This window comes from Grampus griseus (genome assembly GCF_964374135.1).
Source record: "Grampus griseus genome assembly, chromosome: 8".
In the NCBI taxonomy this organism is placed as follows: Eukaryota; Metazoa; Chordata; class Mammalia; order Artiodactyla; family Delphinidae; genus Grampus; species Grampus griseus.
Window position 1 is genome coordinate 58,783,750 of NC_139002.1, and position 19,572 is coordinate 58,803,321.

General features: G+C 37.6%; 1 protein-coding gene across 2 annotated transcripts in view; it reads left to right on the forward strand.

The window, feature by feature from the left end:
* Window positions 1-19,572, forward strand: part of FCHSD2 (FCH and double SH3 domains 2) — a 291,907-nt gene that overhangs the window by 249,342 nt on the left and 22,993 nt on the right. For both annotated transcript variants that reach the window (XM_082659936.1, XM_082659937.1), the window contains 2 exons: window positions 4,961-5,065; window positions 15,206-15,367. In XM_082659936.1, the coding sequence (XP_082516062.1) occupies window positions 4,961-5,065; window positions 15,206-15,367 (267 nt within the window). The remainder of the gene's footprint in view (window positions 1-4,960; window positions 5,066-15,205; window positions 15,368-19,572) is intronic.

A 19,572-nucleotide genomic window follows, 5' to 3' on the forward strand; every position in this document is an offset into this window, starting at 1 on the left:
TGTATTAGTTTCCTATAGCTGCCATAACAAATTACCACAAACTTAGTGGCTTAAAACAATAGAAGTTTATTGTCTCACACTTCTATACATTAGAAGTCTGGGTGGGCTTCACTGGTTTTTCTGCTCTAGCTCTAACAAGACCGAAATCAAGGTGTCCACTGGGCTGGCGTCTGGGGGAGAATCCACTTCCAAGCTCATTCAGATTGTTGTCAGAATCTAGTTCCTTATAACTGTAGGGCTGATAACAGTTCTTTAAACTGTAACAGCTAGGGGCTACTCTTAGCTCCTAGAGGGCACTCTCTCTGGTCCTTGCACATGGGCTCCTACATCAGAGTCAGCAGCAGTGCATTGCATCCTTCTCATGCTTGGAATCTCTCTGACTTCTCTTTTGGCCTGTCTCTCATCTCACTCCAGCCAGAGAAAGTTCTCTGCCTGTGAGGAGTCATGTGATGAGATTGGACTTGCTCAGATAATCCAGACGTTAATCTGTGTTAAGGTCTATAACTCTAATATATCAGTAAATTATGTCTTACATATACACATTTCCAGGGATTAGAGTGTGGACATCTTTGGAGACCATTCTACCTACCACAATGATAAAACAAGAAAACAGTACCTGTGATCACCACTTAATCAATGCTCTTAATGAAAGAAAGATAAGGTGTTTAAATATTTGGAAGAGGTACATCTGTCATTACTTATAGATGAGGTGATTGTGTACCCCCCCACAAATATAAGAGACCCAGCTGTCAAACTATCAGACATAGTTAAGAGTTCAGTAAAGTCAATAGAAACAAGACTACATACAAAAATCATTAGTTTTCATATTAGCTAGAAATAATAATCAATTGCAAAATGCAGTTGGAAAAAAATTATTCACCACAGCAATAAAATACTGATAAATCAACCAGTGTCATGACCTGTAAGAAGAAAGACTTTTTTTTTTATCAAAGAAGACATGGGTAATTGGAGAGATTCAAATATTGTAGATTTTTTTTTAACTTTTAAATTCTTTTTTTTATTGATGTATAGTTGATTTATAATATTATGTGTTTCAGATGTACCACATACTGATCCACAATTTTTAAAGATTATACTCCATTTGTTATATTATAAAATATTGGATGTATTCCCTGTGCTGTACAGTACACCCCTGTAGCTTTTTGACTTTATGCATGTCTGTACCTCTTAATCCTGTACCCCTGTTTTGCCCCTGCCCCCTTCTCTCTCCCCACTGGTAACCACTAGTTTGTTCTTTATATCTGTGAGTCTGTTTCTTTTTTGTTATTTTCATTAGTTTGTTTTATATTTTAGATTCCACATATAAGTGATAACATACAGTATTTGTCTTTCTCTGTCTGACTTTTTTTATGTGGTTTTTAAATTAAATTTATTTGTAATTTCAGTGAAATCCCAATGAAACTTAGAAAATATTTTTAGAGAAACTTCACAGTCTGATCCTAAAATGTATCTGAATTTTTCTTCATGTACAAGAATAGCCAGTAACAACAATAATGAGACATTTGTGCCTTAACACATACTGAAAGATGCAGTAATGATTATAGTAATTAAAACTGTAGTATCATACAAGAGTTAACAAATATATCAAAAAAAATGATCTGTGTATGTATGGACCTTTAGCTGTTGATTCAAACAAACCACCCTAAAAAGTCAGTTTCAGGCAGACAGGGAATTTTAATGGTGAACAGCATATTTTTTACATATACATATATATATATATATATATATATATATATAATTTATTTATTTATTTATTTATTTATTCATTCATTCATTCATTCATTCATTCATTTATGGCTGCGTTGGGTGTTCATTGCTGCCTGTGGGCTTTATCTAGTTGTGGCGAGCAGGGGCTACTCTTCGTTGTGGTACGCGGGCTTCTCATTGCGGTGGCTTCTCTTGTTGTGGAGCACGGGCTTCACTAGTTGCGGCACGTGGGTTCAGTAGTTTTGGCTCACAGGCTGTAGAGCCCAGGCTCAGTAGTTGTGGCGCATGGGCTTAGTTGCTCCTTGGCATGTGGGATCTTCCTGGACCAGGGCTCGAACCTGTGTCCCTGCATTGGCAGGCGGGTTCTTAACCACTGCACCACCAGGGAAGCCCTGAACAGCATATTAAGGCTACCAAGGAATTATTGTTAGGTTTGATAACAGTATTGTGGTTGTATTTTTTTTAAGTTCATGTTTTTAGAGACTTTCACTAAAACATATAGGAATGAAATGACAAGATGTCTGGAATTTGCTTTAAAATGCTTTAGCACAAGAAAAATAAAAGATAGTAGGTAAAGCAAATGTGGAAAAGTCTCGTTAACTGTTGAATCTTAGTGATCAATATATAGGAGTTCATCATACTAGTCTCTTTACTTTTGAGTATATTTGAAATATTTCATAATAAAAAGCATGTTGGACTTCCCTGGTGGTACAGTGGTTAAGAATCCGCCTGCCAGTGCAGAGAACACGGTCCCAGTCCCTGAACATGAACATGAGCCCTGGTCCCGGAATATCCCACATGCCGTGGAGCAACTAAGCCCATTCTCCACAACTACTGAGCCCATGTGCTGAAACTACTGAAGCCTGTGCGCCTAGAGCCCGTGCTTCACAGCAAAAGAAGCCACAGCAATGAGAAGCCCGTGCACCACAAGGAAGAGTAGCCCCCACTTGCCACAACTAGAGGAAGCCTGCACACAGCAGCGAAGACCCAATGCAGCCAAAAATAAATAAATAAATAAATATTAAATTACTTTTAAAAAAATTTATAAAAAATAAGTAAATCAAAAACATGTTAATGGTATTTCAACTCTTTGGGGAAAGGATTTATTCAGTAAATCGCATTAAAGCAATTGTCTGTGTATTGGGGAAAAAATATGCAGTTAGATTTCTCCCTTCTGCCATATACAAGGTAAATTTCAAAAGAATTAAAGAGCTAAATGCTAGACACAAGACTACTAAAAACTAAAAAACATATAGAATATTTTTGGCATATTACCAGTGGCTTCTTAAGTAAGACGCAAAACCCAGAACCCATAAAGTAAGATGCTTGATAAATATGACTACATAAAAAATTTCTGTAAAACAAAAGAACTTTTAAAATTTAAGAGAAAGGGGGCTTCCCTGGTGGCGCAGTGGTTGGAGTCCGCCTGCCGGTGCAGGGGACGTGGGTTCGTGCCGCGGTCCGGGAAGATCCCACATGCCGCAGAGCAGCTGGGTCCGTGGGCCATGGCCGCTGGGCCTGCGCATCTGGAGCCTGTCCTCTGCAGTGGGAGAGGCCACAACGGTGAGAGGCCCACGTACCGCAAAAAAAAAAAAAAAAAAAAAGTTAAGAGAAAGGGAATAGAATGGGAGGAAATATTTGTGACATAAATAACAGAAAAAGGACTAATATCTGGAAGGAAATATATTTAAGTAATAAGAAAAAGACAAAAAAGTAGAAAAATGGTTAGAGGATATGAACTGCCTATTTATAAAAGTAGAAATAGAGATGACCAGCAACATATGAAATGATACTCTATTACAGAGAAATGAAAATTGAAACAATAAGATAATTTTTATAAAATTTCAAAGATTGACAATATCCAGTGTTGGTGAAATGTAGAGAAACGTGCTCTTACACACTACTAGAAGAGTAGGTACAGCCTTTTGTGAGCAATTTGGCAATGTCTATAAAAATGTATAGTTTCCACTTCTGTGTTTTTACCTTAGATAAATATTCCCGTATGTGTTCAAAGAATCATTGACTAGGTCGTTTGTACAGTACTGTTTATAGTATTGAGAAATTTGAAAACTCATATAGCAATGTAGTAAGAGTAAACAAAATATGGTATGGTTGAACTATTGAATCTGTGGATTAATTAGAGAATGAAGTCAATCAGTTTGTACACACACAAAAAGGTTTCTTAGGCACATTGAAGGGAAGGTAGATCTCACTTTATTATTTTTCAAACAAAACTGTACAAAGCATGTAAGGAAATACATAAGAGATGGCTTGATAAAATACAAATAAATTGATGGGACAGTCTTTATCTTGGGGTGGGGAGCACATGGTGGGGTATGAAGATACAACAGACTTTTTACCATTTTGTATTAGTTGTTATTTAGAAACAATGCTTTATATTCATGTAATTTTTAAAAATTAAAGGTATACATATCAAAACATGCAATTCAAATGAGGTTTATAGATAGTGCCAGTGTCAATTTTCTGGGTGTTATATTGTACTATAGTTAGATAAGTTGTTACCCTTGGGGGAAGCTGGGTGAAGGGACTCTACTACTTTTGCAACTTCCTGTAAGTCTATAATTATTTCAGAAGTTTTTTTTTTTTTTAACATCTGTATTGGAGTGTAATTGCTTTACAATGGTGTGTTAGTTTCTGCTGTATAACAAAATGAATCAGCTATACATATACATATATCCCCATATCTCCTCCCTGTTGCATCTCTATCCCACCCCTCTAGGTGGTCACAAAGCACCGAGCTGATTTCCCTGTGCTATGCAGCTGCTTCCCACTAGCTATCTATTTTACATTTGGTAGTGTATATATGTCCATGCCACTCTCTCACTTCTTCCCAGCTTACCCTTCCCCCTCCCCGTGTTCTCAAGTCCATTCTCTACGGCTGCGTCTTTGTTCCTGTCCTGCCCCTAGGTTCTTCAGACCCTTTTTTTTTTTTAGATTCCATATATATGTGTTAGCATATGGTATTAGTTTTTCCTTTCTGACTTAACTTCACTCTGTATGACAGTCTCTAGGTCCATCCACCTCACTACAAATAACTCAGTTTTCAGAGGTTTTTAAATTATCAAATAAATAAATGAAAACAAAGGTTAAAAAGGGAATCATGGTCACTTGTCACTAAAGTCTTTAAAATTATCTAGATACTCTAGTCACTTTAAGGGAAAAAAAAGAGAAAAATAGAAAGCAATCATCATTTTCCTATTTTCTTTAATAGGTTCTAGATGATCTGGAATGTCATGGAGTTGCAGTTTCAGAACAAGGCCGAACAGAGTTGGAACAGAAAATAGATGAAGCTAGAGAAAATATTCGTAAAGCAGAGGTGAGGTGGCAGCTAATTGTGACATTTTGCCCAGCTCCAGCAATGTCACAGCCGTGATGTGGACCTTTAGAATTCAGTTTCTATACACTGATTAATTTGAAGATCGATTCACCATCTGTGTCCAGAGTATTCTTTTTGAGTGCCTGTTTCATACAAGGTAGTACACATAACAAAAAGACACTGAACCCATTATGAAGAGTTTATAATCATGAAACATCAAATAACGAAAGAATTAAGTTACAATAAAGATATTAATTTTAAAGTTTTCACAAGTTACGTAATAAATCAGTCAGCATAGTATAGAAATTGATACATATAAGTTCAGTGCCTAGAAAAGTCTCCCCCCGTATGAAAGGTTCACTGGATCCAGGGGCATAAGCTGACTTTTTAAGAATAGAGAAGAGTTGGTTAAGCAGACAAGGCAAAAGTTACAGCAGTGGATTTTAATCTTTTGTGGAGTCATGGGACCCTTTGAGGATCATATGAGAGTGTGAAACCCTCTCTACCACAAAAAAATTACGTTTTATTTATAGTATTCAGAAGTTCATGTACCCTAGGCTAATATTCCGTGACCTAGAGGGGGAGAAGTTGAGATGGAAAGAAAAGTTATTTGCAAAGGAGGAAGATATAAGATGTAGTTTGGCAGTTGGATTTGATTAGCATGGAGGATTTTTGTAAAGAAATGTGGTAGAAAGTAAGGAAAGTCATTGTGGTTAAGACCAGTTCATGAAGGACCTGTGCACACTTGTATTTAGTTATCTATCCAGTGCAACATAGTGAAGGGACGTGGAAGTAGACATTAAAAAAACACTGCGGGGCTTCCCTGGTGGCGCAGTGGTTGAGAGTCCGCCTGCCGATGCAGGAGACATGGGTTCGTGCCCCGGTCCGGGAAGATCCCACATGCCATGGAGCGGCTGGGCCCGTGAGCCATAGCCGCTGAGCCGGCGCGTCCGGAGCCTGTGCTCCGCAACGGGAGAGGCCACAACAGTGAGAGGCCCGCATACCGCAAAAAAAAACACAAAAAAACAAAAAAAACACTGCGACTGTCCAGCCTTCAGCAAGAATATGTTCTTGTTAGGAAGGCTTAAAGAATGCCGAAGATAACTAAGACTGTAAAGCATAAGTGCCAAGGAGTGGTCCACACGAGTGTACTTAACACTTAAGGAACCCAAAGGACACAGAGGTCACTGTGGGAGTTGTTAGGACAGATAACACAAGGAGATAGGACTTAAGATGGATATTGACAGATGAAAAAGAGATAGCACAGACTTATGCCATGCAACCTCAAGAGGCAGAACTTGAACTGAAAGAAGGTAGGAAGGAGGCAGATTTGAGCTTGCTACTGGGAAATACTTTCTAACAGATCTGCCCAATGGCAAAATAAGCTGCCCTAAGATATAGTGCAGCACTATAAGTGTATAAGAAGATGCTATACAAGAAATTCTTGTATTGGGTTGAGCATTAATCTAAGCTAGTGATTTTCAAATACGCTCTCAGATCTCTAGAGGTTTTGAGGCAGTATTTCAGTGATGGGGGCGGGGCAAGGAGTGGGGGTTGGTAGTAAGTGGAGAGGCAGCATCAGCAAAGACAGGGAATATGAGCATGTTTCTGGCACAGCCCCATGGAAGTGATCTGAACCAGAAGAGGCTTGCTATCTTGCTATCTGCCTGGTCTAGAGAAGCCCCAGTAACCCCAGCTCGCCTTCATTCCTGGCACATGATCCACAGCCTCCATAGTGAAGAGAGCAGAGTGAACGATAAATAGCCATTTTCCTCACTGAACTCAGGGTCATGGCTAAACCGCTGCCCTAGGGTTCTGGCCAAGCACGTTGGCAGGCTCTTGCCTACTTTGAGAAATGTTGGCTTGTGTAGAAGAACTTTTCTTGTTCGTTTCTCCAGACTCTGTGTGAAGCCAGTTTCAGAGCCTTGACAGAACAGGACAAGTCTCAGAAGTTTTCTGAAGGGTGTGTTCTCTCATGTATTTTCCATTTCCAGACTTCATCCATGGTGTCACTGTCTGGTACCCTACCTCCACCATGCCCTTCAGTAGTAGCAGTAGTAGGTATCAATCACACAAAGTCTGCATTTAGGCTGAATGACCTGTTATTTCCATGAATGTGCTAAACTGCCCTCTGTTTGTTAGCTTAAAGCTAAAAGTATGAAGTGAGAGTCCCACAACAGAACGTCTCATCTCTCCTAATACTAGTATTTAAGTCTGCAGTCTCAAAGGTAATTTTCTTACCAAAAATATGCAATATGCTAAAAACCGTGATGCCAGATCCATTATCTCAGTTTTGAATATCTGTGAAATGTAGTTTATCCTACTGCTATCTTAAAGCAATCTCTTACTTGATTTCCACTTATCAGTTACAAAAAATAACCCAGCTAAAATTAGATGGAAAATATGAGGGTAGTATTAGAGTATTATTTACAAGATTGTCATAATGAAATTTTTGCATAGACTAGACCACAAGAGCCTTCAGAGGAATTGACAGTAATGGTTTCAATAGATTCTCTTTTTCTTTTTTCTGCCTGTGTATCATTTGTATTGGATTTTCTCTTTCAATAGTTATTATAAATACACAAAAGAGAGTAAACTAGTTAAAATTCCATTATGTCCTTTATGTTTGGTTTTTAACTCCTGCAACATGAATGCTACCCTCCCTTGTTGATTAATCTGCTTTATCCAGTATTTTCTATAATGTGTTTCCATTCAGTGTTGCTAATTAGAATAGAAACCTTTGTGGCACTCAGTAATAGATTAAAGAAATTTTTCCAGTCATAAGAAATTGAAACTGTAAATGGCCTGTGCTTTTCCAAAGAATAGGAATAGTATACTATTTCCAAAGAATAGTATAATAGAGGTTATATAGTGATTAATTAATTATTGGCTGGTTAATTTGGGGACAGACTCACTAATTCATTAGGTTAACAAACACTTAATGAGTATCTGCTGCGTGCCAGATACTGATGAATATACTAGATATACATTGATGAACAACCTATTGTTATATTGTTATGATCTCTACGACTATCACAAGAATATTTGTACTAGCTGTGCTACTCTTTGCAGCCCCTGACTAATTTAAGAATTGGATTGAGGCAATAACTGCTTAAATTAAACTTTAATAACAATTTTCTTAACCTGGTATTTAGGTATTTGAATTTTTTGAAATGCCTTTTGTCATACGGATACACACACATTCTTGATCTGACATATCATACCTATTTTTAAGGTAGCTTGCCAGGAAACCAAGAGTTTTAAATGCTCTTTTTGGAAGCTGTACATGACTTATGTTTCAGGATACAATTATTTTTTTGTGTATTTAAATTGTACCTTTATCTGGGTTGAGGGCAGTTTTTTCTCTTTTTCAACAGTGAAATGTTTAACACAAAGAGGAGGAAGTTAATGTAAGAAGTCAAAGATACCCAGAAATTTTTAATGATATTTTATACATGTTAGGTATTAATGTCTGCAGGAGGAACTATAAACTATATGACTCTTTCTCCAAGATATTAACTAAATTTTATGATCTGAATTGAATGTTCATTTGAAAGCCAAAATACATGGTATCAAATGAATTAACAAAACCAAAACTAAAATCACTTCTTGTCTATATAAACACATTTTAATAGATACCATTTTTTTAAATTATCATCTCATAAGTTTCTCTTGTACATGAGGAATTCAAAATTACAATGTCACTGTTGTACTCAATGACTCAAAAATGGTAAGACCCTTGCCATAATGCTATAAGAGAAGTCGAAAAACCTCAGCTGCATAAAATGTGAGGCCTCATTACTACAAGGTTAATGAAATGCTAAGGGTGACCCTGCTATAAAAACAAAATTTCCAATCATATTATATCCAAATTTATATTACCTCCAGACTTGTTATTGTGGGGTTTCACTGTACTCTTATAATGTAGTATGTTAGTAGACCTCTTAACTAACCACTTTCTTCAATTTTTATTGTGAAAATTTTCAAACATACAAAAAAGATGAAGAATAAATATGTATTTTCCAATATGCTAAATTCAACTATTAATATTTTGCAATATTAAATTTATGTGTTTATTTCTATACTATAAAATGGAAGCTAAGTTTAAAGATCTGACTATAGTCTATATTTTAGGCAAGAATACTTTATAAATGATGCTGTGTTTTTCATCACAGTATGCTTTTACCAAGTTTTCTCACTACTGATGCTAAGAATAGTCACTTTCAATTCAGGTGGCACTACCAAATCTTTCTACTGTTAAAGTTCTTTTTTCTTTTTCCATTGCAATTAACAAGTACTAGTCACCTCCAGGGACAGCAAATGAGTATTTTTCTCCCTTTCTTAAGTATTATTACTATGTCATGGAATTTTAAAAATCAACTTTATTAAGGCATAATATACATAAAATAAAATGTAGCCATTTCAAGTAAACACTTTAATGTGCTTTGATAAATGCGCACCCCTAAATATCCACTGCCACAATCAAGATATAAAATATTTCTGTCACCCCAGAAGGTTCTTTTGTGGCCAGGCAACAGCTGATCTGCTTTCTGTCGTATAGGTTAGTTCAACTCCAACAACATGAATAATAGATCACTTGATATTGTCCTATACATCACATATAAAGATCACCCCACACACTTTTATCCAGCCTTATTTTTTATCATAATCTCAGTTTGATGAGTTGTTATGTATTCAAGTTCACTCATCCTTTCTTCTGTAGTGTATAACCTGCTATTAAGGCTATCCTGTGAATTGTGATTTCAGATATTACATTTTTAGCTCTATGAATTATATTTGGTTCTTTATATCTTCCAGTTCACTCCCATTTATCTTCATGTTGTCCTTTAAATCCTTAAGTATGTTTATGATAGTGACTTCAAAGTCCTCATCTACTCATTCCATCATATCTGTGATTTCTGGCTCTCTTTCTATTGACTGATGTTTCCTTTGGTTATGGCTCATATTTTTCTGCTATTCAAATACTTAGTACTATTTTTTACTGAATACTAGGAATTGTGACTCTTTGGCTGTTGAGTTTCTGGATTCTCTTTTCTTATTTTAAAGCCTGTTGAGTTTTGTTTGGGCAGCCAGCTCAGTTTGATCTGTTCAAGGCCTGTTTTTAAGCTTTGGGTTGGTTTAGAGTAGCCTTTCCAGTAGGGCTAATTTAGCCTTATTACTAATGAATTTCCTTTCTGCAGTTTCTTCTTTTGCCATGAGTATCCAACAAGGTCTCTGGTCTCTCTACTCTGGCTGGATGGAACTGCAACATCTTTCAGCCCTATACAATCTCTGGGAGTTTTTCAGTTCATAGCTCCACGGTAGATGTTCTTTCCCCAGTACTTATTCTTTACAAAGTCTCCTCATGGAGTCCCACCTTACGTATTACAATTTATTATAGATTTTTATTCATTTAATCTATTTTCAGTATTACAGTTGTCCGTCTTTAAGCCCAATATTGTCTAAATTTGGCCATTGAGAGTCCATTTAAGCTGACTTCTGTGTCCTTTTGACATTACTCCCACTAGTCTTTGAACATTTTTTGCTTTCTAGCCCAACAAGCTATCTTAGGCTCACCTTGTATTTTCCCTGCCCAGACTTAGAATTAGCCTTTTCTCCAAGAAGCTCTGCTTTCTTTTAATATAGAATAGTATTTAGACACCAAAGTCTAGGCTGTGAAGGTGCTTATTGTTATGGGTGTCATTTATTTCTTGGCCCTTCCTTTGTTGTTAGAGCTAGGAATTTTTTTTAAATCATGAGTTCATATTGATATTTTCAATTCAAATTTAAAATTGGAAAGATTTTATTAAACTTCTTTATTTTATATTTATATCTTTTTATCTTATATTGAAATTTTAAGTTCCTAATAATATTATACAATATTTTATTTGCCTTATCTTACATCTATATTGAACGGTTTCAAAATTACAATGCAAATATTATTAATAGTAAATTGCTGAGTGAAATTTAAGATTTCTTTGAATGTAGAATATATCTCTACAAGGGTTTCTGCTTCTGATAATAAGGGGCTAGCTTATATCCTCTTTTAGATAACAATTATTAATAAGGGTAAAAATATTTAAAATACCTATTTGATAGAACTGGAAAATGACCCAAAGCATGTAAAATCTAGAGGGGAAAAGACTCTTCAGAGAATGGGACTATTCGTGGTGACATTTACATTTTACAGCTCTTTGTGAGGGGCCGTACAACTAAAATTCAAGCAGAGAAGGGCTTCCCTGGTTGCGCAGTGGTTAAGAATCTTCCTGCCAATGCAGGGGACACGGGTTCGAACCCTGTCCCAGGAAGATCCCACATGCTGTGGAGCAACTAAGCCCGTGTGCCACAACTACTGAGGCTGTGCTGTAGCGCCTGTGAGCTACAACTCCTGAACCCCGTGCACCTAGAGCCCCTGCTCCACAAGAAGACAAGCCACTGCAGTGAGAAGCCTGCGCACCGCAACAAAGAATAGCCCCCACGCCCAGCACCGAATACCCAACGCAGCCAAAAATAAATAAATAAATTTATTTATTTATTTTAAAAAATTCAAGCAGAGAGCCTAAGTCTTACTGGCTTGAGCTTGGATGTCAGGGAGTTCTCAAATTTGCATATAAATAACCATCCAAATCCTTGGCTAAACCTAAATAGACATGTGCAGCAGAAATTCCAAGGAACTTGGCAAGAAACAACAGCTAGGGCTTCCCTGGTGGCGCAGTGGTTGAGAGTCCGCCTGCCGATGCAGGGGACACGGGTTCGTGCCCTGGTCCGGGAAGATCCCACATGCCGCGGAGCGGCTGGGCCCGTGAGCCATGGCTGCTGAGCCTGCGTGTCTGGAGCCTGTGTTCCGCAATGGGAGAGGTCACAACAGTGAGAGGCCCATGTACTGCAAAAAAAAAAAATCTAAGTTTGCAAATACCATGTTCCTCGATTGTTTGGTAAAGTACTGATAAGAATAAATCTTATGAAAACTAGATTACTTGGATTTGAGAAAACAGAATATACTTCTCTCTCTCTGTCTCTCTCTGTTTTCTTTGTTTCTTTGCTTCAGCAATTAAATGACTTACATTTATAATTTCCAAGAAGAGGTTTGTTGGTTCACTTATTTTTCAAAAACATTTCATTGCTTATATTAGTTTAAAATGCATACTAGAATGGTGCTGAGACAACTGGATATCCACATGCAGAAGAATGAAGTTGGACCCCTACTTCACACCATATAAAAAAATAAACTCAACTCAAAATGATCAAACACCCAAATATAACAGCTAAAGCTATAAAACTATTTTAAAAAACATAGGGATAAATCTTTGTGACCTTGGATTAATTTCTTAGATAAGACACCAAAAGCCCAAGCAACAAAAGAAAAAAATAGATAAATTGGACTTAATCAAACTTTTAAAAGTTTTATGCTTCACAAGACACTATCAAGAAGTGAAAGACCCACATAATGGGAAAAAAAATATTTGCAAATCATGTATCTGATAAGGGACTTTGATCTAGAATACATTAAAAACTTACAATAAAAAGACAAAGGCAAAAGCAGTAAAAAGACAGCCCAATTTAAACATGGACAAAGGTTCTGAGTAGACATTTCTCCAAAGAAGATATATAATGATCAGTAAGCACGTGAAAAGATGACATCGTTAGTCATCAAGGAAATACAAATCAAAACCACAGTGAGATACCACTTCACATCCACTAGGATGGCTAGAATCAAAAAGGGCAGACATTAACAAGGTTTGCCAGGATGTAAAGAAATGGTAACCCTCACCCTGCTGGTGTGATTGTTAAATGAGGTTGCTGCTTTGAAAAACAATCTGAAATTTCCCCAAATGGTTAAACATACCATTACTTTATGACTAAGCAATTCCAGTCCTAGGTATATAGCCACGTGAAATGAAAACATATGTCCACACTAGAACTTGTATACTAATGTTTGTAGCAACATTATTCATATTAGCTGAAAAGTTGAAACAACCCATCACCTGACAAATGGATAAACAAAATGTGTTCTACCCACAGTATCCATAAAAAGAAATGAAATACTGATACATGTTACAGCATGGATGAACTTCAACAACATTATGCTAAGTAAAAGAAGCCAGACACAAAACACCATATATTGTATGGTTCTATTTATATTAAATGTTCAGAATAGACAAATCTATAGAGAGAAAGGGTAGATTAGTGGTCCCATAGGCTACAGGGAATAAGTGATAAGGGAGCAATAACTGAAGGATATGGGTTTTTTTTTGGAGATGATTAAAATATTCTAAAATTGTACTACTATATTTAAAATGGATAACCAACAAGGACCTACTGTATAGCACAGGGAATTCTGCTCAATATTATGTAACAACCTAAATGGAAAAGAATTTGAAAAAGAATAGATACATGAATATGAATAAGTGAATCACTTTGCTGTACACCTGAAACTATCACAAACATTGTTAATCAACTATACTCCAATAGAAAATAAAAAGTTAAAAAAAAATAAAATTGTGATAATTGCACATATCTGTGAATATACTGTAAGCCAATTGCATTATACACTTTAAATGGGTGAATTGTATGATATGTGCACTTCATCTCAGTAAAGTTGTTACCAAAAAAAATTATTAGAAGAATAAGATTTTTACAAGACCGTTTACCAAATAGTGTGCCTGCAAGCCAAAAACTTTATATAAAGGTCTATATGATATCCAAAACCATTGAATTGTGTACTTGGAAATGACTAAGATGGTGAATTTTATGTAATATGAATTTGTCTCTTTGTGTGTGTGTGGCCACACCATGCCGCATGTGGGATCTTAGTTCCCCAACCAGGAATCAAACCCGTGCCCCCTGCAGTGGAAGGGCAGAATCTTAACCACTGGACCACCAGGGAAGTCCCTTTATCTCATTTTAAAATCTTAGGAATACAATATAAATTCAGCAATGAGAGCTCAGTGAAACAAGTCAGATGTCAGATCCTTTTTGATACAAACTCCCTCAGCAGAGAATCCAGAGAGTGATCAGAATCGCATACCAGAAAGGCTCAGTGAGCATACTTGTTTGTCCAGGATGTCCACAGAAGGCCACCAAGTGAAGGTCCTCAGAATTATCTCAGTGGAGCCTTCAAATGTTGAAGGAAGAGACAACCACTCTAATATGAGGAAGAATGAAGCTGAGTTTAGTACTTGCTAAAACAAAAGAGAATGATACTTACAAAATACAATCTTTCTGACAAAGTAGAACCAATGCAAAGAGTTTTGAGAAGTGTGGATTTCAGGGATTGGCAGATTTTCAAAACTGGGCATGTGTTACAGACTAGCTTTTAACTGGTGTGTAGGGATTGATGGACTGTTGGAAGCAGGAGTGGAAGCTTAACTGCTGATGATTACTGGAGTGAGGCTGTGGTTGATTGGCTGCCTTGCAGAAGCTTGGGGCTGTCACAGATTGGCTGACTCAGAGGCATGGCTATTGGAGTAAAGCAGTTACTGTTTGATTGGGACAGGTTTAAACTAATTCTATGATTACTTGCTTATGGCTTGGAACAAGAGCCAAAAAACAGACAGTGTTTCCTTTTCTTGAATTTGGAGCACAGGAACTTTTTATTCTCAATATCTTCTGTTTCTGACAGCTGCATCATAATTTAATATAAAATCTGTACTCAGTAGGCAGTCAGGAATTGTGGAAGTTTTTAAGCAGGGAAGTGACTGATGAGATCATTCGTAGACTTGTAAAAGATGGATTATAGAGGAGAAGAGAAAGTCCAGGAAATGGGTTAGAAGGCCGTTGAAAATGCTAAATTTTGGTATGTTCTGAGGCGTAGCCTTATTAAAAGGAAAGGAAAGCAGACTTTATGGTGCATTAACATCTTCCTTTTGATAAGTTATATTTGATGTAACTTGTCAAAATGCAAGTGTGCCTTTTTCCATTGTCAGCAAGCTCTGATTCCTGTTCTTGTGTTCCCTTCCCTCTTCCCTTCTTCCCCTGTTCCTCTCTCCCTCTTGCCAAGTGAAAAATTAACATCTATGACAAGGAAGAATTGCTAATGAACATCAAGATTGTTCTAATTAATAAATCAGGAGTAACTTAAAAACAATCAATTTGAGGAAAAAATGCTCTGATTTCTGACCATTTTCTTGGTTTTCTTAGATAATTAAGTTGAAAGCTGAAGCCCGGCTGGACCTACTAAAGCAGATTGGTGTTTCCGTGGACACATGGCTAAAGAGTGCAATGAACCAAGTGATGGAAGAACTGGAAAATGAGCGATGGGCCCGCCTTCCTGCAGTGACCAATAATGGAACGTTACACTCGGTACGGTTTCTCTTCTTGGATACGATGGGCTGACTTCACTGCAGGATGCTATTCTTTGACTATGTAGCCAAACTTGATAATGGCCAAAATTTTAAAGAAAAAATAATGGTTTTGCTAATGGTTTGGGGTTTTTTCCTTTAGTCTGTCACTAATTGAGTTAAATTTAGTGCAGGAAAGCGAGAAGAAAAAAATAGTGCTTTTCTTAAAATGTGCAGTGAAAAGTATGTTATCACTAGTAGCTTTATCATTATCCCACTCATGAAGTAGATATGTTTCTTGTCTGGAGGTAGCAGGATAAAACTTTTAGTCTGATGTTTCCAGAGTTTTCAGAGGTCTTCCCAGGGTAATGAAAATAAACATCCAGGGAGTTGTAAACAATTGTAACGAAGGGAAAGGAACACAGTCTGTGGCTTAGTCTGTTTAGTTCACAAGGGCTGTCACACTCTGCTCACAGTATCTTTCATCAGGGAGACAGTGCTGCAGGTATAGTTTTACAAACAAAGCCAGAACTCAAGCTTAAGTTTTCTTCCTCCAAATCCAGGGCTTTTTCCACTCTGATGTCACCCAGTTCAACCTTAGTTTTTCATCCTGGAGATCTGAGTATCAGAAAAGTTCAGTGATTTGCCTGATACTACATAGGTAGATATATAATGCCTCCCTGGTCAAACTAAAGTATTTTCTGCTGCTTTCTCCCTACCCATTATCCTCTCTCATCCAGTTTATTTCCATATGGCATTTATTACAATCTATACTTGTCTTCTTCTTTTCTTTTGTTTATTGTCTATCTTCTCTCGAATGTAATTTCCATGCCTACCTGGTTCACTGCTCTGCACAGCAAAGTACCTGGCACATAGTAGGTACTCAATAAATGTCTGTTGAAGGACAGAGAATGAATTGATAGATAGATGGAATGTAGCAAACTAAAAGCTAAAACTCTAATCTTCCGAATTTCCACTGTATCCGTAGTGCCTCTTCATTGTTTGTGCCTTTCAGATAAAAGGAATCCTTGCTAGAGAAATTGGCCAAAGTTTAAGAACATTCCTGGAAGTTTTATCAGTTTTTTCACATAGCATTCTGATTTTCTAATGAGAATACACTTGCATATTTAAAAAGGATTGTGTGTGGGTGTGCATATGAAGGAAAAACAATCTATTGAAGGTTTATTTTTATTTCACTATTAATGGTAATCTAACTGGGGGTAATAAGCACATATCACCCACATAACTTTGGGGTTAGAAGAACTTGCCCTGTTTCTAGTACAGCAGAATTGCTCTGTCTCATGGAATGTCTCTTACTGTTGCATCTTTTAAAAGTCACAATTTCCATCTAATTCAGGTTATTCTATTGAACAGAACTTATGACGATGGCAAATTCCAGGCACATTCGTGCTTTTGGCTTCTTCAGCAGTACTGTTGGCAACCAATCAAACACATGATTTTCCTCAGACTAGCACCTTTTCTAACTAAATCAACTGGGTAGGCACTTATCACTTATGTGCCTACTTCCTGGGCAAATTGGAGATGACTTGGTCTTTCTCCTCAAAGAGCTTACAAGCTGGTAGAGCAGACAGATTTTTATGGATCTTAACAATACATGGCAGTGTATGACTGAGCTATTGTGTAGCAAACTCGAATTGCTAACTCCTAACTCATCAACACACCTTGGAAAAAGTCTCTGGGTTTCAGAGATTCTAAGATCCCTTCCAGCTCCAAAATCTCATGATTTTGTGAAATGCTATCAGAAAAGCTTAATATACCTCATTTTATTGCACTTCACAAATAATTGCATTTTTTAATGAAGTGAAGGTTTCCTTTTTCATTATTATTATATTTGTTATGGTGATCTGTGATCAGTGATCTGTGATGTTACTACGGTAGTGTTTTGGGGCACCATGAATCTTACCCATTGGGATACTTAATTGATATATGTTGTGTGTGTTCTGACTGCTCCCCCAACCAGCCATTCCTCTGTCTCTCTCCCTCTTCTCTGGCCTCCCTATACCCTGAGATGCAACAATATTGAAATTAGGCCACTTAATAACCTACAAAGTGTTCAAGTGAAAGGGAGAGTTGCACATCTCTCAATTTAAATCAAAAGCTAGAAATGATTAAGCTTAGTGAGGAAGGCATGTTGGAAACCAAGATAGGCCAAAAGCTAGGCCTCTTGAGCCACAGTTAGCCATGTTGTGAATGCAAAGGAAAAGTTCTTGAGGGAAATTAAAAGTGCTACTCCAGTGAATACATGAATGATAAGAAAGCAAAAAAGCCTTATTGCTGGTAGAGAAGAAGTTTTAGAGGTCTGGACAGATGATCAAACCAGCCACAACATCCCCTTAAGCCAAAGCCTTAATCCAGAGGAAGGCCCTAACTCTGTTCAATTCTATGGAGGCTGAAAGAGGTGAGGAAGCTGCAGAAGAAAAGTTGGAAGCGAGCAGAGGTTCGTTCATGAGGTTTAAAGAGAGAAACAGTCCCATAATATAAAAGTGCAAGGTGAAGCAGCAAGTGCTGATGTGGAAGCTACAACAAGTTATCCAGAAGATCTAGCTAAGACCATTAATGAAGGTGGCTGCACTAAACAATAGATTTTCGGTGTAGACACAATAGCCTTATTGTGGGAAAAGATGCCATCTAGGACTTTCATAGTTAGAGAGAAGTCAATGCCTGGCTTCAGAACTTCAAAGGACAGGCTGACTCTCTCGTTAGGGGCTAACGACGCTGATGATTTTAAGTTGAAGCCAGTGCTCATTTACCATTCTGAAAATCCTAGGGCCCTTAAGAATTACGCTGAATCTACTCTGCTTATTCTCTGTAAATGTAACAATAAAGCCTGGATGACAGTGTATCTGTTTACAACATGGTTTTCTGAATATTTTAAGCCCACTGTTAAGATCTGCTACTCAGAAAAAAAGATTGCTTTCAAAATATTACTGCTCATTGACAATGCACCTGGTCACCAAAGAGCTCTGATGGAGATGTACAGCGAGACTTACGTTGTTTTCATGCCTGCTAACACAATATCCCTTCTGTAGCCCATGGATCAAGGAGTAATTTTGATGTTCAAGTCTTATGATTTAAGATATACATTTCATAAGTCTATAGTTGCCATAGATAGTGATTCCTTTGATGGATCTAGGCAAAGTAAACTGAAAACCTTTTGGAAAGGATTCACCGTTCTAGATGCTATTTAGAACATTCATGATTCATGGGAAGAGGTCAAAATTTCAGTATGAACAGGACTTTGGAAGAGGTTGATTCCAACCCTCATGGATGACTTTGAGGGATTCAGGAATTCAGTGGAGGAAGTAACTGCAGATGTGGTGGAAATAGCAAGAGAACTAAAATTAGAAGTGGAGCCTGAAGATGTGACTGAATTGCTGCAATCTCATGATAAAACTTCAATGGATAAAGAGTTGCTTCTTATGGATGAGCAAAAAAAGTGGTTTCTTGGGACTTCCCTGCCAGTGCAGGGGACACAGGTTAAGAATCCACCTGCCAGTGCAGGGGACACAGGTTTCAACCCTGGTCCAGGAAGGTCCCACATACCGTGGAGCATATAAGCCTGTGCACCACAACTACTGAGCCCGTGCACCCTAGAGCCCACATGCCGCAACCACTGAGCCTGCGTGCTGCAGCTACTGGAGCCCGTGTGTCTAGAGCCCCCACTCCGCAACAAGAGAAGCCACTGCAATGAGAAGCCCATACACCGCAACGAAGAGTAGCCCCTGCTCGCCACAACTAGAGAAAGCCCATGCGCAGCAATGAAGACCCAACGCAGCCAAAAAAATAAAATTAATTAAATTAAATTTTTTTGAAAAAGTGGTTTCTTGAGATGGAATCTATTCCTGGTGAAGATGTTGTAGATTGTTGATATGACAACAAAAGATTTAGACTATTGCATGAACTTAGTTGATAAATCAGGGTTTGAGAGGTTTGCCTCCAGTTTTGAAAGAAGTTCTACTGTGGGTGAAATGCTACGAAATAGCACTGCATGCTACAGAGAAATCGTTCATGAGAGGAAGAGTCAGTAAATGCAGCAAACTTCAGTGCTGTCTTATTTTAAGAAACTGCCACGGCCACCCCAGCGCTCAGCAACCACCACCCTGATCGGTCAGCATCCATCAACATCGAGGCAAGACCCTCCACCAGCAAAAAGATTACGACTCGCTGAAGACTCAGATGATGGTTAGCATTTTTTGGCAATAAAGT